This window comes from Haliotis asinina, chromosome 9 (genome assembly GCF_037392515.1).
Source record: "Haliotis asinina isolate JCU_RB_2024 chromosome 9, JCU_Hal_asi_v2, whole genome shotgun sequence".
Classification (NCBI taxonomy): Eukaryota; Metazoa; Mollusca; class Gastropoda; order Lepetellida; family Haliotidae; genus Haliotis; species Haliotis asinina.
Window position 1 is genome coordinate 53039447 of NC_090288.1, and position 25494 is coordinate 53064940.

General features: G+C 42.2%; 3 protein-coding genes across 3 annotated transcripts in view; all 3 read left to right on the top strand.

The window, feature by feature from the left end:
* Positions 1 to 25494, top strand: part of LOC137297079 (fibulin-1-like) — a 565492-nt gene that overhangs the window by 504570 nt on the left and 35428 nt on the right. The gene's annotated exons all lie outside the window — the stretch shown is intronic.
* On the top strand, positions 4525 to 12938 carry LOC137297323 (cadherin EGF LAG seven-pass G-type receptor 1-like). The gene is made up of 10 exons (XM_067829334.1): positions 4525 to 4603; positions 4934 to 5168; positions 5796 to 5995; positions 6565 to 6798; positions 7250 to 7491; positions 8603 to 8777; positions 8886 to 9445; positions 10318 to 10414; positions 11202 to 11440; positions 12786 to 12938. The coding sequence occupies exons 1-10, from the start codon at positions 4525 to 4527 to the stop codon at positions 12936 to 12938; spliced, it is 2214 nt and encodes a 737-aa protein (XP_067685435.1).
* On the top strand, positions 12935 to 23587 carry LOC137297325 (cadherin-23-like). The gene is made up of 10 exons (XM_067829335.1): positions 12935 to 12947; positions 13241 to 14855; positions 15726 to 16957; positions 18091 to 18412; positions 19164 to 19312; positions 20537 to 20711; positions 21130 to 21194; positions 21718 to 21755; positions 22843 to 22957; positions 23493 to 23587. Exons 1-10 carry the CDS (start codon positions 12935 to 12937, stop codon positions 23585 to 23587), a joined length of 3819 nt encoding a protein of 1272 aa, XP_067685436.1.

Here is a 25494-nt window from a genome sequence, read left to right on the forward strand (position 1 = left end):
TGTCCCTCCCATTCATAAACTGAATTATTCAACCCGCAACCTCTATACCTATTGCTAGAGGTGATCAAGCAATTACACCCAGTGGCCTATCTATGTATATAATCTATATTTCCACTTCAACTTGAGACTTCATTATGAGAGCGCTTACCCCACTGACAGCACAGAGAGGGTTGAAGTGTTCACTGATAGGTAAACACCCTACACATATTTCCACATATGAGTACACCACATATTCGGTTTAGATTAGAGCTGGACTTTCTCTTTGGATTAAAATGTATTCAACAGAGTAATGATTGGTGAGTACATTACCACTATTAGTCCCTCATATTTAATACGTTTAGGTGTTTTACTATCAAATACTGATGACAATGCCTTAAGTTTCATTACCATGTGCACCACATTCGTTTAATGCGACACAGGATTCTTTAAATTGAAAACCTGTGTGAGCTGATTTCATAAATACGTGTGTGAAATAAATGTATCGGTATCATTGATTTTAATTATATAGGTGTGTATTATTAACTGCTCGTTTATTAAGTGGGACTATTAGAGCATTACAGAATGATTAAAATATTGTTGTTACTGTCAATTTCTTTAAATATTTAATACTATTGTTACACCAGTGTTCTAAATTTTAAAAAATAATTATATGATCGCAATGTTAAAATGTGTAGGAAAAATTAAACTTGTGTTTGTGTGTGCCTTCGTTTTCATAATGGATTTGTGTATATGTGCAAACTTTGTGTCTTCGCTATATAAATTTAGTTCAAATAGTCCCGCATAGATGTCGACGTTAACATTTTTAACTGATTCATTATATTTCAAGAAACGGAAACCTATCTAATCAAACTACTAGCATGGATAAAATACCGAAAATTTCAGAAAAAATAAATTGAACATGATATTGTGAATGACTTTAAAAGTGTTTTACACAAATGAAAAATATCTTATCTTCAGGTGCATGAAGAAGAAATGGGGTGGCTGTTGGTCGTACTGTTGTACAGCGGAGTCTCCGTCATAAGTGGTACGTTGCTGTTTCAGCCCTATTGTAGTCTCACATAACTAAATTATTTGTGTCATCGGAAATTCGTGGGTGTTTATGGACAATACAAAGGGTCAGGTTGGTATCTCACATTACTGTAAACTGTTTGTGTAGTAGGAATAAATAGAGGACCTCTACGGACAAGTTCAACTGTGATGTAGATACTACTTTACAAACGCACACATCATCATGGCAAAATGGCGTCGTCCATGTCAGTCGAAGAGTTGACCTTAGGAATATTTGTGATTACACTTTCATAACAAAGTGATAGTCGATAATACCGGATACCACCGTATAACAAGGACGTAGTTGATAACATTTACCTTGTTTCCTTTTGTCGCACTGTGGCCATCTGACTACATTTCGTAATGTTCACACAGGTAGCACAGACTCTAAGGAGTTTCGTCTCATACAGTAGCTTCCCTTTGATAAAGGGCGATTACTCAGGCGCACCGTTTGCGAAAGAGGACTTGAAACCCTTAAAATGTGTAGACAATTCCCCGTTGTTTTTCGCCAGTGTGTTAATTAAGGTATTTCTTGGAACAAGTTCCAGCTGGTGCTATATCGACTGCCATTAACTTATCACAGACTTATGGGGGTAATATATTTACGCGGACATATTCCGGGGAAACAATGGTCAGAGATGAGAATATTTTCGTCGACGACAGAAATTATGAACAACATTCGATGACAAGGGAGTATCCCGCATGAGTGTTTCGAGAAACTTTATATCCTGCATGAGGATAGACATGCCGGGGTGGATGTTTTTTGTTTTGTATTTTTTTTAGCCAGAGTACATTGAGTAGGTACACGATGTTCATTGACGTGATAAGATGGCTGTATTTGAGTTCGTAGGTTTTATTGTATACGTTTTATTAACTTTTTATTCGATTGCAATAGGTGGGTGGTTCATGCGAACCAGAGTGTATGCAAAAATGAAACATACATGGATGGCAACTTCTTATTTACTGCACAGAGCGACGTTAAGATGTAGAATCTTCCACGGTTTTCAAGCTAAAAGTGGTCTAGGATGCCGATCAAACAATCAGAGTGGACCTCTGATGAGAACATTCAATCGGAAAGACATGTGTGTGCTAATTTCCTTCAGATATTGATCATCCATATGATAATTGGAAAAACAAATGTGGTTCCTAATAGTCGAAAGAATAGATAACACTGGTACCGACGTGTCATGAATTATCTGTATTTACACGAAGAGAAGGTAAGTAAATAATTGCATTGGTGTCTGCTATGTCGTTTGCGACCTATCTTGATTTGAACATGTCTTCGTGCAATAATAATGTCTTTTGTTTTTTTCTTTGTCTAATATAAGGTTCGTTTCCCATTTTCTTTTCGTTTTTGTATCAGCGTTAAACTTTCATTTTGGGACTTTTTAATGGCAAAACCTCAGTTCGGTAATCACATCTTGAAGATATGTATTGGTAGAACACCGATGTTCACGACCTTTCATCTACGTCAACAGGCTTCGTTCTGATTTGCATATTACACTTTCATACCTTTAATTAATTTTTTTTATTTATATGCATGTATTTTTATTTTTGCTGCATATGACCATCATCATAATGGTTATGCATTCACAATATGTCTGAAATACTGTCTATGTGACTGAAATTGAACTCCACAGACTCGTTGTGCATTCACATAGACCATGTATTTGCAAATCAAACAAGGATTATGTTTCGTACAAACGTTGAACGCTTCACCAACATGTGACTTAATCAGGAATAGATGCCACTGTCGCTTGATAGGTTGGGGTATTGCTTCGTCGTCATTTTTCACCCTTTCAACGTAAGGGAGCAGCGTTTCCCAAACCATGACACAGCAACAAAGCGACCCGAAAATGGTATCAAAAGGCAATGTCGTGCGTCTTGTAACTAAACAAGTGAACTGGAGGGGGTGCTATTCACATCGCACCCAAACCCTCCCGCCATAAATCATGAACGATCCCCAGTCAACAAACTCACTCACACTCACAATCACAATCACACTCACGCTCACGCTCACGCTCACGCTCACACTCACACTCACGCTCACGCTCACGCTCACGCTCACGCTCACACACTCACACTCACACTCACACTCACACTCACACTCACACTCACACTCACACTCAGCACCCATGACTGCGGCTAGATTAAGCAATATGATTTTGACGCGGTGACATAACCACTAGCAACACATGGAAATCTCAAGCTTGGTTTGTTTGCTGTCTCGGAGTTATAAGTCCTCAAAGTACAACTGGTACTTGATGACGTTAGTTCAAATAAACAAATATGGCAGCTGTAAATGATGATATGACAAACAGAGAGGTTAAACAATCAATTAAATAAGTCAGTTTGACAGGGTAATCACCGGTTTGGCTCTTCTATTTACGTTGATTCAACGGTAACTTATACTCGTCAACGTTTTAATTTTATCTTGAATGTTATACACATCTATGATATGACGCTGAACAATTTTAAACAATTATTAAAATGATTTTGATTATAAAAAAGTCAAAGAATCAGCCATATCATTTGTGTGTCTTCAGAATACTCGACACACATATAACATAAATTACACTCCTTTTGAATAGAATGATAGATATTATATACTATCTATAATACACATAGTATCATATTATGTTTGCTCATGTAATTTCTACAAATACGATATCAGAAGACTAAAAATTGATTTAACTTTAAAGTTAGCAAAAGGTTTGGCATACCATGAACGGTTTTAATTTAAGCATTATGTGTGCACATAATATGATAGTGAAATAAACTCAATCAGCGACTTGGGCCATCTTGGATTGTTGTGTAAATAATATGATAAGAAATCCAAACAAATGCACATGTGTTGAAGCGTCCACTGACGCTCCAACATTCACGTTCATATTTACCGTTGTTTACCAAGCAAGTACTAGTACATACCACCCTGAAGGAGATGATTTCGTTATCTCAGAACACGCAGATTTTAATCTCACTATTTTAACTGTAGTGATTTTGTACACTGTACGTGGGAGGCACGCTAAATTGTACAAACATTTTCAAAGCGTTAATATGCTATAAAAAGTTACCGAAACAGTACAAACGTAAAGTGGAACTAACATGGTACCCACCTCGAGTGCATCAACATCGACCAACCGAGTTTAAATTTTTATTTATATATATAACTATCCACTTATTTATTTATTTATTTAAAGTTTGTTTGATTTTGTGTTTTGTAATGTTTTGTTTTGTTTGCACGTTTTGTTTGTTTTTCGTTATTGTTTGTTTATGTTTTGTAATGTTCTTCTAGTTTGCTTGGTTTTGATGGGGGTGAGGGAGGGGTATCTTTGGTGGTGGGGGTATCCATCTTAAAATGTTGATGTCTCTGACCTGTGAGATACGACAGAGATACACTAAGATATGATGTAGTGAAGCGAAAATGAGAATGATAGCGGCCCCTTCTTTCCATCGCGTTCACTTGTCAAGATCAAAATGTTGCATATTTCAAGTGAATCTGAACCAAGATCGTGTAAATCAGGAATAGCTGCTCACGACGTCCCCAATAGCCCCGGTGTGGTTGAGGTTGTCGTAGCATAGTGGTCAAAGCGTTCACTCGTTACACCGAAGTATCGGGTTCGATTCCCCATGTGGGTACAATGTGTGACACCCATTTCTAGTGTCACCCGCAGTGTTATTGCAGCGCAAACTAAACTCACTCACCCACACTAACAGTCCCCAAAAGAACTACGGTACTTTGCATGGATGGGAAGATGGAGAGTTATGCAGGGTTATGTTCATTCGCACGAATTGCTTTATCAGGCCTGTAATTAATAATAAATGCATTGTAGTCGACACCGGTCCATTTCAATAAATAACTGATCATGTCCCCGATCTTCTTCAGGACAGCCAGCAATCACAAACCCCAAAGCCGATGGTACGAGCGAAGTGACTATTCCAGAGAACACGACAACTGGGGCTGTGGTCTTCACCGTTGACCCTACTCCAACTGCTGGGACAACGTGGAACTATGCCCTGACCCCTACCACTGATCCCTTCGTCATCAACATCGGCGGCAGCGTAACTTTATCAGGGACCGTTGACTACGAGTCAACCAAATCATATGCATTGACCATTCAGTAAGGCAATTCTTCATACAAATCACAAGGGCAGGATTTGAAAAGGCCGCTTGAAGCCTTACAAACATCCAGTTTTTAGAAATAATTAGACTGAGTGTTTTGTTGTTCATTCTTAAACGTCGCACTCACCAATATTCCACTGTTTATATAGATAAATGACCGAAGCTGGACCAAACAATCGGGTGATCAACAGCATGAGCCTCAATATTCGCAACTGCTATATACTCATTCACCCACAATTAACCCCTTATTCCTACCCACACCACGCAGTCACCACCTCAGCACATTCATACTCGTCTACATCCTCACATCGATATAATCAATCAAACGAGGGTACACCCAAACCGTGCCAACGATACATAACGTACTCACATATAAGACATGTACACATTATTTAAATAGGATCAGGCCAGTCACAGATGTCGTAGGTCCATGTTAATGACAGCAAACAACATATTCACATTATATGATATATTCTCATTTTGATAGACAATTATCAAGCTTGACCAGTAAACACTTGCACATCTGAACCACTATCTAATACAGGAAAATGTGTTCATGATTTTGTGGAACAATTGTTTTACAGTTTGATAGGCTGGCTACTACTAGTTGTTTGTTTGTGTGCAGAGTGACGGATGGGACTGGGTCCACGGCCCGAGACCTCACTGTCTTCATCAGCAACGTGTACGACATCATTCCGACACTCACTGCCCCCACACCCACTCCCTCTATACTGGAGGAGTCGACTGTGGGGACCAACGTGGCAACGTTTGCGGCAACGGACCCGGAGACAGTAGACGGGGATAAACTATATTTCTCGTTAGTAGGTAAGAGGGCTGTTTTAATAGTGCCACCTCGCTTTCGAATCCCAATTCATCCATGTTATATTTGGCAGAGTCTTTTTGTTTTTGTTTTTATCTTTTATTTTTTGTTTTTTAACCGGGTTAGAGTTGTTCATCCGTAATCAAGCTCACTAGTAATTCAATATTCAGCCTACGCAAATGCAAGTATGGCATAAAATGCAGTTAGGAATTGGCCTTCAGAAAACCCATGCTTATCGTAAGTGCACAAACTTCAATTCGCCGGAGTTGCAATGGTCTGCGCGCACAGACACACACATGCACGCATGCACGTACGTACGCACGTACATACGTACGCACACACACACACACACACACACACCTCACCCAACCTCTGGATCCACATAGGGATAACTCTCTGAGTACTGTTAAATTAGCACCAATCATTACATTACTCACTCATATACTTTGCATTGTTTAGAGGATTATCTGTGTTACTGTGGTATATTCGTGGTATATTCGTACCAACTAACATAAAAATCTCTGTTATTATATAAACATAAATATACCAGCCTCTACATGATATTCATCAACAGGCACGGACACCAAGTATTTTCAGATAGACCCTATCACCGGCACACTTACAATCAGGGACCGTGTCGACCATGACGTGGGGCTCACCTCGCTAGACGTCACTGTGCAGGTGACAGACAGTGGGGGTAACACTGCATCACAGGCAATAACCTTCCCCGTCACCGACATCAACGACAACGGTCCTATCTGCTCACCGGATTCTGTGTTCGTAACTATAGCAGAAGGGTCAGGAGCAGGTATGTCAATACCCTGAGCCACAAAAACTTTATCGAAAAATTCTCATGTAATTATAAATTTTAAAACTGTTGTGACATTGACTATGTTACCATCGTCCATTCCTGCAATAGCTTTAGAATACAATCTGTTGCTTGGTAATATTGTGTAAACTATACTGGTTCAATGAAGACTGGGATTAGAATGGAGTAGAAGCACAAAGACCGATACGACAATAATTAACCGACGATAACTTTCACCGAACGCGGATGGTACTTTTTGAAGGAACAATAGCCCCACAAGAGTAACTAGGTAGAAGAGAAATTCTAACATTTGAATAATACTGATTATCTGACCTATTATATTTAGGAATCGCTTCCGAAACCATTTCTCGCATGTGTTTACAAGAAAAAACACTTTTCTCTCGTATAAGGGTATTGACCGTTACCGAGTTCAACCTTCTTCTGTATACAGGTACCACTGTAGGAACAGTATCCTGCACAGACGCTGATTCTCCGCCGAACAGTGACCTCACATACTCCATCTTTACCGGCGACGACACTACAGCAAAGTTCGAAATCGCTGGCACTGTTGTTTCCACGTCAGCCACCCCACTAGACTTTGAGAGTAAATCTGACTACACGCTAGTCGTTCACGCCGTGGACAGTCCTGCCTCGGGGACACCTCGGACAGGGACGGTTACATTCTACATCAAGGTTACACTACAAATATCCATGGTGTTTCTTGTTTTGTGTATTGGGCGTTCTTGCCTGCCCTTTCATTCATTTGTAACTCACGAACAAGTGTGTGCGTCGCTAGGATGAGGGTTTTGTTTTGTTTTTGTTTTTGTTTTTTGTGGTAGCTTTGTTTATTTAATTTGTCTCTAGCTGTTGTACTTGTTTGTTTGCTGTCGGCAGATCGGTTTCTTGTACATTTTAGTTTTGTGTTTGCTTTATGGTTTGTGTGTGTGTGTATTTGCGTGTGCGTGTGCGTGTGTCTCTGTCTCTCTCTGTGTATATGTGTGTGTGTGAGAGTGTGTGAGTGTGTGAGAGTGTGTGAGAGTGTGTGAGTGTGTGTGTGTGTGAGTGAGTGTGAGTGTGAGTGAGTGTGTGTGTGTGTGTGTGTGTGTGTGTGTGTGTGTGTGTGTGTGTGTGTGTGTGTGTGTGTGTGTGTGTGTGTGTGATATATTACTGTGGGAATTAGTTCATGGTATCGACTACGGGATTTTTACCCGTCCAGATTTGATTGTTTACAGAACGTGTAATAATTGGAACACATTGCTGCTTGTTGCGGTAACTTCTAATTTCATAACTTTATCACAGTAAACGACTCTCTGGATATCTACATGGCCGTAACGCTACATATAATAGGTGTTACAATAGTTGGTGAGATGATGACTGCCCCCACGATAATGTTCCTTTGTGTTTTTCATTTGTTGGTAACGCCGCACTCAGCAATATATGATTGTGGTCTGTATACACGGAGCAGACAATCCAGTGACAGTATGGGCATCGGTCTACGCAATTGGGAACCGATGACATGTGTCAACCAAGTCAGCGAGCCGGACCGCCGATCCCGTCTTATGACAGGCCTGGATTGCTGAAGACCAATCCTAACCTGGATCTTCATGGGTTTGAAAATATTCAGCTGTGGAACACAATGCAGAAATTGAAGAACATAACAACATCATGTGATGTGAAGTCTCCGATGCCTATATTTTGTGCAAATGAACGGTTTGACGTTTAAATACGATATGAAGTCAAACTAGTTACAGAAAAGCATATAACAGACTTTATATAAAGTGGTACTAGATGTTCTCCATTCCAGGTGAGTCCCGTTAACGACTTTGATCCCATCTGGGGAACTAATGTTCCCCCAGGAACAACCTTCTCCATACCAGAGTCATCTCCCATTGGGACACCCATTGTTACCATTGTAGCAACAGACGCCGACCTGGGTAGAGATGGAGAGCTGACATATCAACTTATTTCCGTGACAACAGGTAACAAAATTTGAACATGACGTTAGAATCATAGGATGACATGAAGTTGTTAAGATATGAGTCAATATTTTAAAACGTTATTACAACAAGTACGTATCTACTGTTTAGACGCAGGGACCACTGTAGCCGGCGTCCTGGCACTGGATACATCCACAGGAAAACTCACAACGGCTGCGACATTGGATAGAGAAAGAGTTACGTCCTATAGAGTGGTTGTCATGGCGACGGACGGTGGGACAACAGCAAGATCAGTTCAAGGCAACCTTACTATCAGCATAGACGACTTCAACGACAACGCCCCAGTCTTTACAGCAGCCAGCGTTCTCACGGGATCAATACCTGAAGATTCACCTATAGGAAAGTCTATCTTAACGCTATCTGCGTATGACGCCGACGCAACGTCAACTCTGACATTTTTAGTCGCGAGTGGTGACGTTGTACCGCCAAAGTTCAAATTCAGCAACACGACGACAGGACTGCTTCAGCTGTCCAGTCTGATCGACCTTGACCAACCAACAAATGACCCTGGCTACTACACCCTTACTGTCATCGTGACAGATGGAGAGGTGCCGGAACTGACGGGGACGACGTACGTCACGGTCACAGTCACGTCCGTCAACCAGCACGCACCTGTTTTTCACACACCATCTCCATCTTCCACTGTCTCCGTAAGTTATACCTTTAACATTGCAAATCCATTCAAGTCCGGGAATCGCTAGTAGTAGTAGTAGTAGTAGTAGTAGTAGTAGTAGTAGTAGTAGTAGTAGTAGTAGTAGTAGTAATAGTTTCTTTTGGTGTTTTTGTTTGTCTTATAACGCCGCTCTCAGCAATATTCCAGCTATATGGCGGTCGGTCTGTAAATAAAGTCTGAACCAGGCAATCCTGTGATCAACATCATGAACATCGACCTATGCAGCTGGGACACGATGAGATGTGTCGACCAAGTCAGCGCGCAAAACCACTCTTTCAAGAAGATTGGATTGCTGAAAATCAATTCTATTCTTTTTTCATGCCAAACTCGAATTTGAGTGGATTAAATATTGAAATATTGTGATCTTGATTGTTTTGGGGCTTTTTTCTTTTCTTCAATAACTCCTACTGGTCATCATCTTTAATGTGGGGTAATGTAGAAATGAAGGCACAAGCTATAACCAAAATAGAAAAAAGTAAAGTTCAACTTGTGACCAAACTCAAGATATGATTAGTTATGCATGACCATACGTTTTCCTGGCGTGATATAGGCCAGTTGTGACATACACTTCAACATGAACTGAACATCACTGTTTATGATTTGTGCGCTGTAACAAAATGCATTGACCCTTTACTCCTAACACAAATGAAGCTGAAGCTACAGTTTTCTTCATGTGCTTTAAGGTGCACAATTTCAGATAATTAACTGATGAAGCACTTCTAAAAGAAAAATGGTTGACATCATACAAAAGCTCTGAGCTTTGTCTGTGTGTCTATCATTACCAGCTCTCGCATTGTCAAGACTCTGTTTACGATTCTAGCAATGCTTACAATTCTAATCACATTCTAGGTGTCGGAGAATACCACGGCTGGAACGCCAGTGGCAACGATCACAGCAACTGACAACGATTACGGCACAGACGGCAGAGTCTCTTATTCAATAACAAGTAAAACGTTTCATAGTCTTATACCATAAATATGAAGTCATTGTTTCACATTTCTTGTTGGTGTTGTTTGTTTGCAATGTTCCAGCTACAGACCCGTGCAAAACGTATTCGAACATTTGACGTAATTACCATAGACTTACATGTTATTGCAGTGTATCATAAATAATTTTCACGACGTAAATTCTGAATGGATTTTTTAAAAATTTGACAGCCAAATGTGCAATCATCTCTGCTCTGGGCGATTACTACCACGAATGACATCACACGTACCACCTAATGTATGTTTCCAGTGTATAATCCCATAGACCGCCATGTTAAAGGCGTTCACGGCACTGTACATACATGTTTATTAAATTGTTGCCATTTAAACAGAAATTACGTGATTAAAGGTAAGATGATTGTTTACAAATTTGCACATTTTGACTTGGATCTTACGAAAATGAAAGTCATGAAAATTATTGATGCCTCACTAATTAACTTAAGTGTCTGAATTCTTTTGCACAACAATGTATATATGGCGACAGGTTGCAAAAAAGTGGAGTCTGGACCATATACCATGGGTGTTGTCAGACACACAAGTTCCTTTGTGAGTGTAGTTTAAATCAACTCAGTTCGTTGTCAAACATTTTTCTAAGACATTCAGTCAAATTAATACCTCGGACCATATGCAATAGACTATCAACTGATCATTTTCAGGTATCAATACATTATTAGAAGCCGCTTGTGTCAATATGGAGTCATTGAACGTTTTCAGTCTGTGTGTCATATTTCAAACTGCACCTTTTAGATGGCAACACCGGATCGGCCTTCACCATCGACCCTGCTACAGGCGAGATTCGAACAGTATCAGGTCTAGATTTCGAAACTACCCCCCTCTATAACCTAGAGGTGACGGCAACAGACGGAACAACACCTGTGTCTTCCACCGTCACCGTCTCCATCACCGACATCAACGAGGACGCACCCACTTGCACCGCTTACTATATCCAACAGGACATGCCAGAGAATGACACCGTCCCGAAAACGGTAACACGTCATTATTCATAGCAGTCTCAACAACTCAAATGACGATATATATATATAAAGATATGTAAATTAGCCACCCCAAGACTCACGATTGTGAAAATATATTTTTATAATACAATGTCTTTCTTACTTAATAATTTTAAAGAAAGGCAGCTCAGTTGTCACAAATCAAGAAACTTAACTAGAATGTGCAGCTATCTATGACGTCACACATATGTGCGTAGTAATACGTTAGTCACAAGCTCGATATCACAATTTTCTCCTGATCATACGACGCCATTACTTGCTTGACAACGACATTAGACTTTATGTCGAAGAGTTTCATTTCACAAAGAGTTTGTATTTCCATAAAATCATCATCTTTCTTCATCGTCTCAACTCCAAATAATTTCCATGAAAGACGTCGCGTCAAATTGCCAAAACATCTCCTGTATGCTTCTTTAAGTGATAAAGCTATTGTCATATTATTACTGTCCAAAAGTATTACCTCAGAGAAAAGCACACATTTTTCTCTCGTCATTTCAGCAATGACGCAGTTTACTGATTTAACCCTATGAGAAATCGTCCCAGCTGACATTAGAATATGTTGAACCAAGAACACATTGTCTGCACCGATATCAGTGGGCGTTGTAAACACGTTCATAACAAAATGTTTGGCACACTAATCATGCATATATCGAACGTGCTGATAAGACGAACCGAAATTTGTAACAAGAGCGGATATGTCGGACTGAAGGATATAATATGACATATGGCATTATTGCTTAAGACTACTTGGTATGTGACAATTTGATTGACATTCAGTTATTAGATTGTGTGAGTTTAGTTTTACGCTGCTTTTAGCAATATACCAGCAATAACACGATGGGGGACACCTAAAATAGGCTTCACAGATGTGGGGACTCGGACCCGGGCCTCCGTCGTGACGAGCGAATGTTATTCAGCCGGTGGGCTACCCAACAGTTCATATGTAAGACATAAAGTACTTAAAAAACATACATGGATAGAACTAGAGACCAGTAGACGCATCGAGTGACCGACGTAATAACGCTTTCTTCTTAGGAGGAGAACGGAGTAACTTTGTTACGAATGCACAACAAGGCGAAACTAGCGGGGTTCTCATTTTTCACGCGATCCCAAAGGGCAAATTACCCCTTGTCATGGTGACGTGGCGTCATGAACATTGCTATGACGTCACCTTTTTTCTATGACGTTTTACGCTACAGGCGACGACGGTCAGCCCGTGTTTGAAAGTAGAGTTGGGTTTATTTCCATCAATATTGGACTACTTCGGTAGTCCGATATTTCGGCACGAATATAGGCATGAACGTATGTTCCCTTGTAGGTGACGTCTCTAATCAACTGCAGTGATCCTAATGGCGACACACTGACATATAGCATCACCTCCGGCAACCCTCCAGGTGTTTTCCTCATTAACTCGGCCACTGGCGTATTGTCAGTCACTAAAGGTATCAACATTTCCTACAGAAAAAAATGAACTATGCCAGTAAACATATTCTTTTGTTCCCTTTACAATATGGAGCACCGCAACCTTATCTGTTTGCTGTGTCCGTTATGAGCCACATCTTTGAAAGAAACTGGTGTGAGATGATGTACGAGAAATCCCAGTTTACAACGCTAAATCCGCGTAGCCAGGATATGAAACGGAACTGCAATTTATACATATAGTCATCGTCAAAGCGTCTGATAACCATAATTGAAGTTACACGTCTATTCACCTCACTGACGACTATGGTATAACTCCATGATGCACAACAAACTTTACAAACTCTGTTCCAGCGTTTGACTACGAGACGACGACCGAGTACGTCCTGACGGTGACCGTGACCGACAACGGAACCCCTCAACTCTCGGTAGATGTCACCGTGAGAATCTCGGTCACCCCTGTCAACGAAGCCACGCCCATCTTCAGCGAGACTACCTACACGGTAGCCACAATAGAGAGTTCGCCAATCGGGTACACGGTGGTGCAAGTGACGGCGACAGACGCCGACGTTGGGGCGTTAGACGGCACAGTGCGATTCACCATCACCGCCGGAGACAGCCAAGGGAAGTTCACAATACACGAATCAACAGGAAGAATCACTCTAGCCAAGCCGCTCGACAGAGAGACTGTGGACACCTATAACCTCACTGTCACTGCGGTAGACGACGCGCCGGGGTCTGGTACAGAACGTACTGCCATTGCTTTTGTGTATGTGACTGTTACCGATGCTAATGACAACTACCCAGTATTCAACCCATCATTCTATGTTGGAAATGTGTCGGAAGATGCTAGTTCTCTTGCGGTCATCCTCACTGTAACAACCAAAGATGATGATCTTAAGGGGGACGTTAACTCTAGAGTAGAATACAGTGTGATTTCTGGAGACGCTGGAAATTTATTCGAATTTTCCAATGCTGACTTACGTTTAGCGGCAGGCAAGAGTCTCAGTTACGCAAGTTCGCCGACCTACGACCTTGTGATTCAGGCCGCTGACAAAGGGACTCCGGTTCGCACCACAACAGCAACAGCCATTGTAAATGTCCTGCCAACTAACCAGAACATCCCAATATTCACAGATCCGAATCAGAGCATCTCTGTGGATGAATCCGTAGCTGTCGGTACAAAGGTCCTAACCGCTACTGCTACAGATGCGGATTCTGCGATTTTCGGTAAGGTATCCTATGCGATCATTAGCGGTAATGTGCCGGCAGATAGTTTTGTTATTGATGACGTCACAGGAGATATATTGGTCTGGTCGAAGCTTGATGGTGATGTCGGGCCTGGCTTCTACAACCTAACACTTGAGGCTACTGACGGGGGAAACAAGTCCTCCACAACATGGCTATACATCGTTCTCAAAGACGTCAACGACAACTACCCACAGTTTACCAGAAACATATACAACGTCCCGGTTGACGAGAATCTGCCAAATGGCACTTCAGTAGCAGATATTGTGGCCTCAGACGCCGACTCAGGAACAAATGGACAAATCAGATATTCAATCACTTCCGGCGACGGGCAGACGTCATTTGATATTGACACAACCACGGGTGAAATAACAACGATCTCCACACTAAATTATGAGATCAAAAGGATCTTTAGTCTCGTTGTCATGGCGACGGACAGTGGCACACCGTTACCAAAAAGTGCCACAACGATGGTTGTGATTTCTCTAAACGACCTGAACGACAACAGTCCAGTCTTCACACCGTCGACCCTCACTGTACAGGTAACGGAAAATGTTGGCATTGGGACAACTGTTGTTACCATGGTTGCGTCAGATGCTGATTCAGATGCCAACAGCAACAACAAGTTTGTCTACATCTTGATAAACTCTTTGTTTTCTATCGACCCAGACACGGGAGTCGTAACTACAAAAGGTCTCATCGACAGAGAAAGAAAAGAACAGTAAGTTTTGCATTGTATATAAATCTCTCAGTTCGTATACACCTGAAATAAATCTGTTGACAGACCATAGCACCATAGCATGTCAACTGTTACCTCTGCTTTGACGATACCCGTGGAGGTCTGGATTATAGTTCTTCAGAAATCCATGCTTGTCGTAAGGGGCGACTAACGGGGTAGGGGTGTCTCGCTGACTCTGTTGACAGGTATCAGTATGTCCCTTTTGTGTAGATCGATGCTCGTGATGTTGATTGTCTTGTCCACACTCGATTATTTACAGACCGCACGAATGTTGCTGAGTGCACGGTTACACAAAAACAGACGTAGCGGAGTGGTTAAAGCGTTCGCTCAGTAAGAGGGAGACAATGATTCGATTCAGTGATTAAAGCTGATATTTGGTGTCTCCTGTCGTGCTATTGCTTGAATATTACTAAAAGCGTAAAACTAAACTCACTCACTCAGTCAATTCCACGGCGATGGAGACCTTGATTCATTGTGGTGTGAGATAGTTTAGTTTTACGCCGCGCTCAGCATTATTTCAGTTATATGGCGGCGGTATGTAAATAATCGAGTGTGCCAGACAATCCAGTGATCAACACCATGAGCATCGATCTGCACAATTGCAAACCGATGACATGAGTTAACCAAGTCAGCAATGCTGACCACCCGATCCCGCATAGTTACCTTGTACAGCAATCATCGGTTGCTGAAGGCCTATTCTACCCCGGACCTTCACGGGTCTCAGTTGTGGAATGGAACTGGGGAGTTATGCATGAACAGTGACATGAAAACATAGATTGTGTAAAAGGGATATTAATTAAAACACTTTACAGATATAAGTGATGATAACCCGCCAGTATATTCCCTCTACAGGCACGTCCTGACTGTGACAGCACGGGACCAGAATGGGGTTGGACGGATAGGTACTGCAACTTTAACTGTCAACATTGTAGACGAGAACGACAATAACCCCATTGTCAGCGGCACCTACTCAAAGATTGTTCCCGAAGACACCAAAGTGGGCACAATCATCGACACTATAACGGCAACCGACGCCGACAGCGGTCGAAACAGTGAACTGACTTTTGACATTACCGACGGTGACCCCAAAAATGACTTTTCTATCGGTGTTTCATCCGGCATTTTGCAACTTAGCAAAGTCTTGAACAGAGAAATAACTCCAAGCTACACTCTGAAAATCACCGTAACTGACAACGGAGACATGCCCAATGACGACGTCGTCATTGTTTCCATCACAGTTGGAGACGTCAACGATAATCAACCAGTTTTCCAGAACCTGCTCTACAATTTCAGCATTGCAGAAAATGTTCCTCTCGGCTCCACCGTAGACTACGTGACGGCGGTGGATGATGACACCGGCGTTAACGGGGACGTTCAGTATGAATTTCTTATATATTGGCACGGCAGAACATCAGATTTCGCCGTAGACAGTGTAACAGGGGAGATAACCACTGCTGCTGGTTTAGACCGAGAGACGATGGACACTTACCAGATTTGGTTGAGAGCGTCAGACAAAGGAACACCAAGCCTGTACAAAAACACCAACGTTACCATCATCGTCACTGACCTCAACGACAACGATCCTCAGTTTGACGCCCTGTCGTATTCGGCCACTATCAGAGACGATCTAGCAGTTGGAACAGCCATTCTTCCCATGACAGTCACAGACAACGATATCGGCGTCAACAGTGCCACAACGCTTTCCATCGATTCGTCAACACCAGAGGGCGCTGCAGCTGATATGGTCTTTATGACCAATTCAGTTACTGGAATTCTGTCTCTGAAACGAAATGTTTATCAAGACGCTGACAGAACGTACATATTCAAAGTTCTCGCTGTTGATGGGGGTGCAACACCCCGCACAGCAACAGCTACGGTGACAATCAACGTTCAAAATGTCAACAACAACGCCCCTGTAATGTCTCCTCTCTTCTACAACACAGAAGTGGCTTACAGCGGTGTCTGTGACAGCTCCATCACCACTGTGACGGCGACAGATGCAGACGGTGGACTAGATGGGCAGATCCAGTACTTCCTCCTACAGAGCACCTACACCTATCTGTTCTCCGTGGATGCGACCTCTGGTACAATTTATTATGATTATCATAATCATCATATTAATCATGTGAATAACAATATACATAAACAATAAAAATCAAGTCGCAGAAAAAACACTTTTTGATTCCAGTTAAAGGAACAGTGTACATACCATACGTTTTATGGCAGGCAACATGTGTATGCTTCATACGCCGTTTCAGAAGAAAATCTTGCGCCTTCACCTGGTGAATGGTTAAGGAGAGAAGAAAAAACTTATGAAGCGTCCTATGGGCCATAAAACGAGTCATACATTCGTGTTCAGCTTAATATATTATCACCTACGAGGGGAAAACATCGGGGTTCATATTTCCCCTAGGGCAAAATATCATTGTCTAATGGTGACGTGACGACATGAACAATGCTATGACGTCATGTTTCCCCTATAACATTTAGTAGATAAACATACTGTGTTGAACATTCAGTGGTACATAACGAAATTATAATAGTTCTAAATTTGACTTAAAACCAAACTCGTTGTCCGATTATGTTTGAAAGTAGATTTGGATTTATTTTCCTCAATTTGACGGCTCCTGTTATAAAGAGAACATTATATTCGTGGCCATACATGTATTATACTATCTTTAAGCCTTTCACGAACGTCAGTGTAGAGACTCTTTTATATTCTAAGATACATTTGAGAAAATGCAGTTAAAGCAAACCTAAAACCGTTGATTGTTATAAACTAGCTAGCATCCTACATGGATATCCAGAAAGATCAAAGCACGGATTTACAAGTATATTCTTATGTCCAATAATCTGCTGTTCAGATTTCACACCCTATCCCCTACCGCCCAACCCCGACTACCCTTGGCACGCCAAAAACCTGGTACAGTGTTTCGAATCCAAATTCGTCCACGTGTTTGTCAGCACCCTACCCGTTCTCCTGTTTCAATAACGTGGTACACCTCTGAGCCATGCGCCCTTTGGTAGCGATTTCACGCTTACGATGACACCAAGGGATATCGGTGCAATTTCTTCACGACGGCAAGAAAAGCATCAATATTAATTTTACTACGTAGAACATTACTTATCAGTACCTATATTCAATTGTATAATTTGTTACCTAAGTATATTTATTTTCACCTAGAGACGTTGAAATGACGTTCGTTGCATTTGACAGGTGTAGTCTCCCTTGCGTCTCAAGCTTCCTACAACTTCCGTTACGTCATAGAAGCCTTGGCACAAGACTCCGGCAACCCCGTCCGCAACGCGACGAGCCCCGCCACGATACGCATCGATACCTTTGACCCCAACGTTGTTGCAGTGACCTTCACTCTTTACATGGACAGTTCCACATTCGAAGCTGAGAAGGTCACCTTCATCTCCGAAGTCCAGAACTTGATAAGGGTCACTTGGCCGTCAGCCATGTTCCGGGTGTGGTGTGTGGAGTCTACGGGTACCACTCAGCTGACAGGAAGGAGAAAGTTGCTCCAGACGTTGAGGTAAAAATATAGATGTTCAGTATTATTTACGGTAGATGTACCATGTCAGTTGGGGGGAGAACACGAGACATGTCGACCTTTATCGTTACGAATATGAGCTATTCATGCAAGTATCTTATCAGGGTAGAAAAATCTTAGTTTGAGTTTTGACTTGATCTTGAGTCAGTGGGAATTGGGCGTTGACTTGTTAGTGTATATACACATGTGTGTGAGTGAGTGTGCTTTTACTCCGTTTTTAACAATATTCCTATGGAGAACACCAGAGATGGGCACACTAACAATTGTGTGAGTGTGTTTCTATGCCACCTTTAGTAATATTCCAGCAATACCACAGCGGAGGTCACCAGAAATAGGCTTTACAAAATGTACCCATGGATTTTGGGAATCGAGCCCAAGTCTCCGGCGTGGCGAGCGAACGCTTTCTCGAGGCTACACCACTGCTCCATGTTAGCAAGTGGTACCTCCACCTTGGTCCAGGTGCTCAGTCAAATACCAGGTCATTTTAACAAATTATATTTACAACTAGAATAGAGATTTATTATGGCAGCTTGAAAAATATTGAGTGTTGGAAGATGAACGTGTGACTGACAGCATTAGCAGGACCATGGCGACAGTACATCAGAGGACATGCATAGGACGCAATTGCGACGAGTCTTGGGGACACACATGCCTGTGCTCTTTAACGTCTACTGTCGTCACTCCACCTCGATGCAACAGGTTAAACCCATTCTGATGTCTTCCTCTCCCTTAGCCCTCTGACCGTGCATGGTTACACTGTCGCGGACAGCTCTACCGACTCCGTCAGTAACATCACGCTGGGTAAGACGTTGTTGACGTCATCTGAGACACTGAAGTTCCTGTCCACCGACCCCCGAGGGACGCCGACGTCGGCCTTGAGTGGTGAGATTGTTAGGTATTTCAGATATATATTGACGCGTCAGCTTTACATGGGCGGCAGATGCCCCATGTCGTATGCATATTATGAGAAAACACATGCATGTCACATAAATGAGCATCATTGAGCTTGTTATGGGATTCGATTCCAAACTACGGAAAGGGACGAAACTCTTCGTTTGCTAGCCCTGGTACTCTGCAAAGGCCTTACCATGACCTGTTTTGAAGAAGATGAACACGGTGGAATGGGTGGGATTTAATGTATATATGTTTGTGTGTGTGTCCGCGCGCGCGTGCTTGTTGTATCGTGTCGTGTATTGATAAGTATCATAAATGTAACCCTGTGCAAGTTGGTAAATGTAAATTAGGAGTATAACATTTGTAAATCAATATTATTAGGAGGAACATATGGATTCTTTCCTTTCAGAAATAATTTAAGCGCACAGTTTACATACATGTACACCCACTTCACCTCTTATACCACGTCCACGTGTTATTTCTTAACAAACTGACCAATTAGGAAATAAACATCATGTGTTGGCCAATTTCCGGGTGTTATTGAGCATTTGAAGCACGGGAATACTTCATTTGAAACCTCTGGCTTACGCCGTCGGTTCCTAATATATTCCAAATGTATTGCTTCAAATACTCAATAACACGAGAAATTGGCCAACACGTGATGTTTATCGACATTGTAAACAAAAATGCAAACCAAAGGGTTTTACTGTCTGCACACGTTTACATCCTGTACGAGTACAGCAGTGAAGTGTCATGGGAACCAGCTGGCCGTTTCAGCTGGTTCCCATCGCAGCATCTGGAGTTGGTCATTTCGGACGTCATTCTAACTTTACGTCACAATATAATTTGAATAACGTCACCAGTGTTAGTGACAATCTTTTGTTTGTGATGTTTCTACGTGTCAGTACGCAGAGAGCAGTCTTGCAGTTTCTTCGAATCAAATACCATTTGATCATGTTTTTCAACCAATCAGATAACAGAACTCAGTGACTTTTGGTTAACAATATCAAATACAAATACAACACATACTAAATGTGTGTACGTCACAGCAAAAAAAAAAAAAACACACTTTCGAAATGTTTACGTTCGTAATTGGGGGAAACTAATCCTAACACAGCTTCCCTCGAAAACCAAGCATGTGTGTACTTTCTTTTGTTCGTCAGTTTATCTAGTCTAAACTAGCCCTGGTTACTACGTTCTCGTGTCCCACAGAGGGCGCTCTAGCTGGGTTGAGCATCCAATCAGTGAGGCGCTACTATGACCCTGTGACCCCTTGGGCAGAGACGTGGGAGGGTATCCTCATTCTCACCGTCATCGGCTTCGTCACCTTACTACTCATCTGCACTGTCATCGTCGCCAGCATCTACGGATGCAGGAAAAAGAAAAGGTAAAACTGGGTTTACACGGGTACAGGTTTTCAATCTATAATGAGTATATATATTTATTACGAATGCCGTAATGCCATTTCAGGTTGATTGAGTGGGTGGGTGAGTAGGGTCTGACTCTGCTTTTAGCATTTTCCCAGCAATATCACGGTGGGCAGAAGCAGAAAAGGGTTTCGTACATTGTTGAACCCGGGAATTCAGTCAGCGTTCTGCCCAGCTGATTACCACCAATGCGTACAAACAAGCGCACGCCATCGGTTCCCAGTTGTGCAGATCAATGCTCATGTTGTTGATCACTGGTTTGTCTGGTCCAGACTCTATTAAATACAGACCGCCGCCATGTAGCTGGAATATTGCTCAGTGCGGCGTAAAACTTAACTCACTCATTCACTATACACACTTGTTTTATATTTACTGTAGACCGGTGAGCCCTCAGCCAAAGAGAGTCGGCACACCACAGTCTATAACAGTAGTCACACCACAAAGTAAGTCACCCAGTCACCTTTCAGCTCACCTGTATCTGCTGTCGTGCTAGTCGACGATGACTTCCGGTTCTTACATCCAGTTTTCCTACCGTCCTTGATGATCTTATCAGCGACTACTACGTATGACCAAGACTCATTTATTTCTGCAACACATACTTGTCGTAAGAGGCGACTAACGGGATGAGGTGGTCAGGCTCGCTGACAGGCTGACACGTCATCTTATCCCAGTTGCGTAGATCGATGCTCATGGCGTCGATCACAAAACTGTCTGGTGCAGGAACGATTACTGACGGACTGCCTCCATATTGCTGGCATATTGCTGAGTGTGGTGTTAAACAACAAACATTTATGTAGAAGGCACAAAGATATGCCGGTAAATGTGTTCAATGTAACGTACATGAAACATTACTCAGTCAACTAATGTTCCTCCAACGCTGACAATTACCAGGGCTACATTATACAAAGGTATCTTTGCGTTAAGGCTGTCCTAGATTATGACCTAGTATTGGTTTCTCTGTTGCAGATAATATACCGGATATACTGTACATGGACCCACCTCCGGTGAGTTGACCTAAGTTTCACCTTTCATCAGTCTATTCAAAAACATTTACCTTTACCTATCGTAAGCTGCACGACTGGACAGTTTACGCATTAGAATATAACGGTACGGTTTTGGGATGCGGGTTTGCAGCTCCCGGTTTCCAAGCATTGTATCCCACGCGTTGGCTGCTAATGAGGGTCAGCTGGCTGTGGGATAGGTCATCGTGAGGTTATCGTGACCTGGGGGCTTGAATACTAGTATCCTTTGTTAATGCAGTTGATCATCTAGTTTGTCCATTTAAAAACTCCTCGAAACAGTTTGTGTAATTGTCTTTGCGAGAACTGGAATAAGGCTGAATTATAGGAAACATCTAGATACTGACTCGCGCTGTCATCATTGATGATTACAATGTGAAACGTCTACCACTTGCCTGTTCGTAACTTAACTGGATGTCAGATGGTTATGGCTACAATAGTGCGATAGTGCTAACTAAGGTGTCAATATGTATACTTAGAATAAAACGTTAAGCGCCACTCACTATATTTTGCCAGTATCTGTTGTCTGATAGGAAATCTTTTAGAGAAAAAACAGCTATAATAATTTGTTTGAGTACTTTCAGTTTAAAAACAAAAGCATTATTGAAAATATATTTTACTTTAAACAGGATGTATGCGCTTTTGGAAAACAGGCATTTCCTCAAACAAGTTACCTTCTTTTGAAAGGTGAAAATCAGAAGTGACCGTTATATGGTCACATGACGGTCATTTTTGACAAGTGAAATCTAATTTAAATAGTGTTGTGTAATCAGGATAGGAATAGTTTGTTTCTTTAAAAAGCAGTACCATAATATATTTTTCTTTTCTTTAACTGGAAACACAAACGATTATGACATCCCCGAATCAGTTACTAGATGAACATTCACTAAATATGGATTAGTCATCCCAAATATTCCAGCCAAACATTTCAACATCACAGTTTTGAAATTGAACTTTTTATTCTGGGTGTATATAAATGTTGTTTGAGTGAGGATGTTCCCTGGATCCAAGTCTTGTGAGAACATGCTTGATTGAAGTAAAACTGTCTCAAACCTTTCTGACCCACTGACAGGTATACACAGACGACCCTGCACCTGTCAAGCCCCCTCGCAATCTGTTCCTGAACAGAAAGTTCCGTTCTCTCGACATTTTGAACAGAGAGTTTGAAGGAAGAGCAGTTGACCCAGGTAAGTCTTGTTGACCCAACATGTCTTCAGCCGAGGTATTCCTCGATGTAACATGATTACACGTGGGACGATCTTGAAGTTGCATCGCTCTCACCTAAGACCGGGTTTGATTCCGCGCTGGTAACAATGTGTGATGTGCTCACCTTAATACAGCGTTACAGAGCTGCATTTGAAAAATCAAATTGCCGTTTGTGAACTGTCAATAAACGAGTTTAGCTTTACGTCGCTTAGCAAAATTCCAACAAAATCACTGCAGGGCACCAGAAATGAGCTTCACACATTGTACCATCGCATCGAACCCAGGTCTCCGGCGTGACGAGGGACCAACATCTCACCGTCTCTTAACTGTTAGTCGTCGGACTCAGATAATAGAATTTCACGTATCACCTCAGTTATGTACACGGTACCAAAGAGTACGAGGCATTTGTGTAGCATTCCTTATACATTATCTTGCTCTACCACGCCGAAAAGCCGTGCGACGTGACTATGATGCGGCGTTAAACAACATTCAGTTCCATTCTGCTCTACCCTGCAGCTTCCGGGAGGGTGTACGCCTACAATACCAAAACCAACACGAGGCAGTGGCTGACCAATGGCGAGGGTGGCAGCGTCAGGGTCACTCACCACTGACCTGCCGTGATCACCGTCACAACATCTGCAGAAGATAGGCGTTGTCTGTAGTGACTAATGTCGTCTGATGAGATCCATATGGTGCACTGACATATCACAAATGTGTCCCGAACATGATTCACCGACACAAATTGCAGCATGAACATATATACTGTTTGGCACCGATATGTCACACACGTGTTATGATAGCTGTACTGCTACTTCACTTGATTTTTTTGTAATTTAGAAATAAACGAGGGGGATTATCACCCCCGATAAAAAAACCGAGGTTCTTCCACGCAGTCATCCATCTGAAGCTACCCCGTACCTAGCATGACACGACTTTGATCATAAACGGAATTACTGACCTCAAGTCTTGTGATATACTACGCAAGCTGCAAAGGAAGTCAGTCTTCCACAAGCACTGGGCTGTTGTGTTGTTTGAATCAAACATGGCTGTTCCGCTGTTTTGACAATGATTTTTTTCATTTTCCGCAAACCCAATGAATATTTAATCAGTTGCTTCACTGCATGTTCCAGCATTAAGCGCACAAAAAGTTGCACTTACCTTACAGTATACATGACCTCACAAAGTTTTAAGATGACGTGTAACGATCAAACTTTAGAGTGTTCCCATACTTTTTGTTTGCAGTGTATTTCAAAAAGTCACAAGAAAAGAAAAAACATATTTGAATAGCCTAGGCAGACTAGCCTCGTTCCTAAAGGTTATCTCAAAACACTGCGTGAGACTTCACTCACTGATTTGAAAAGCCTAGGATCCAGAAGCAGCTTCCGGTTCTGCGTAATGGTGAAACACGTTCATGAGCATATATCAATTATGAAAGCTGTCGAGTTAAGTCGCCTTATTGTGGAAGGTGGGATCACTGCTGTTTGGAACAACGTTTACATTACACAAACAAGGTTTATCTACAGTGTATCCCTATTGATACTTCAAGGATAAAAACTGTGTGAGACCTGCTACATCCATCCTGGCAGGTCATTGAAGGGATGAGTGAGTTAAAGTAATTTTACGCCGCACTCAGCAATGTTCCAGCTATATGGTGGCTGTCTGTACATAACCGAGTCTGGACCAGACAATCCATTGGTCAACCACGGCAGCGAACCTGACTACCCGATCCCGTTAGTCGCCTTTTACGACAAGCATAGTCGCCTTTTGTGTAAAGCATGGGTTGCTGAAGGCCTGTTCTACCCGGGCCTTCACGAGTCTGAGGAGATGAGGTGACCTGATGACGGCTTTAGACTGTAGCCACGTTTTGTTTAGTTGAAAAGCGTACTCGCCAAAATATCAGTCATATGAGGGCGATCTGAAGATACTCGAATCTGGGTAACCCAACGGTTGACATCATGAGCATCGATCCACGCAACTGGGATCCGATGCATGGATCCGTTGACACGCATCAATCAGGCCAGCGTGTCTCACCACCCAATCCCGCTAGTCGCCTCGTATGTATGGGTTAATGGCGATCAATCCTAACCCAGGTCTGTAAAGGTGCTAGAGCAACGAAGCGGGTACGGGTCACTATCAAGGGGATGTCTAATGGAGGTGACGTGGTGAAGTATCCCACACTACTACATACTGGATTTATGGTGTTGGTCGACCGTCGCTCTCCGGACAGGCCCGTCTGCTGGTCCTTGGAGTCGTTCGGACGCAAATCGACACCAAGACATGCAACTTTCTAAATGTTTTTTTTTCTCTTTGCTTTTTGTTGTTGCGGTGTGTTTGTTGTTGAACGACTCACACTACAGTACTCCCGCTATATGGTGGCGATATGTAAATACTCGAGTCTGGGACAGACAATCTACTGTCATGAGCTTTGATTTACGCAATGACAGGTGTAAATCAAGTCAGTCCGAATGACTACCCGATGTCGTTAGTCGCCTTTTGGGACAAACATGGGTTGCTGAAG

Bases quoted from the DNA above. Each gene is read 5' to 3' on its own strand.
- LOC137297323 (XM_067829334.1), top strand. From the start codon at position 4,525: ATGTTGCATATTTCAAGTGAATCTGAACCAAGATCGTGTAAATCAGGA. The intron at 5,169-5,795 runs GTAAGGCAATTC...GTTTGTGTGCAG, and splicing joins TCATATGCATTGACCATTCA to AGTGACGGATGGGACTGGGT. The intron at 7,492-8,602 runs GTTACACTACAA...TCTCCATTCCAG, and splicing joins CGGTTACATTCTACATCAAG to GTGAGTCCCGTTAACGACTT.
- LOC137297325 (XM_067829335.1), top strand. The intron at 18,413-19,163 runs GTAAAAATATAG...CCTCTCCCTTAG, and splicing joins AAGTTGCTCCAGACGTTGAG to CCCTCTGACCGTGCATGGTT. The intron at 22,958-23,492 runs GTAAGTCTTGTT...TCTACCCTGCAG, and splicing joins AGGAAGAGCAGTTGACCCAG to CTTCCGGGAGGGTGTACGCC.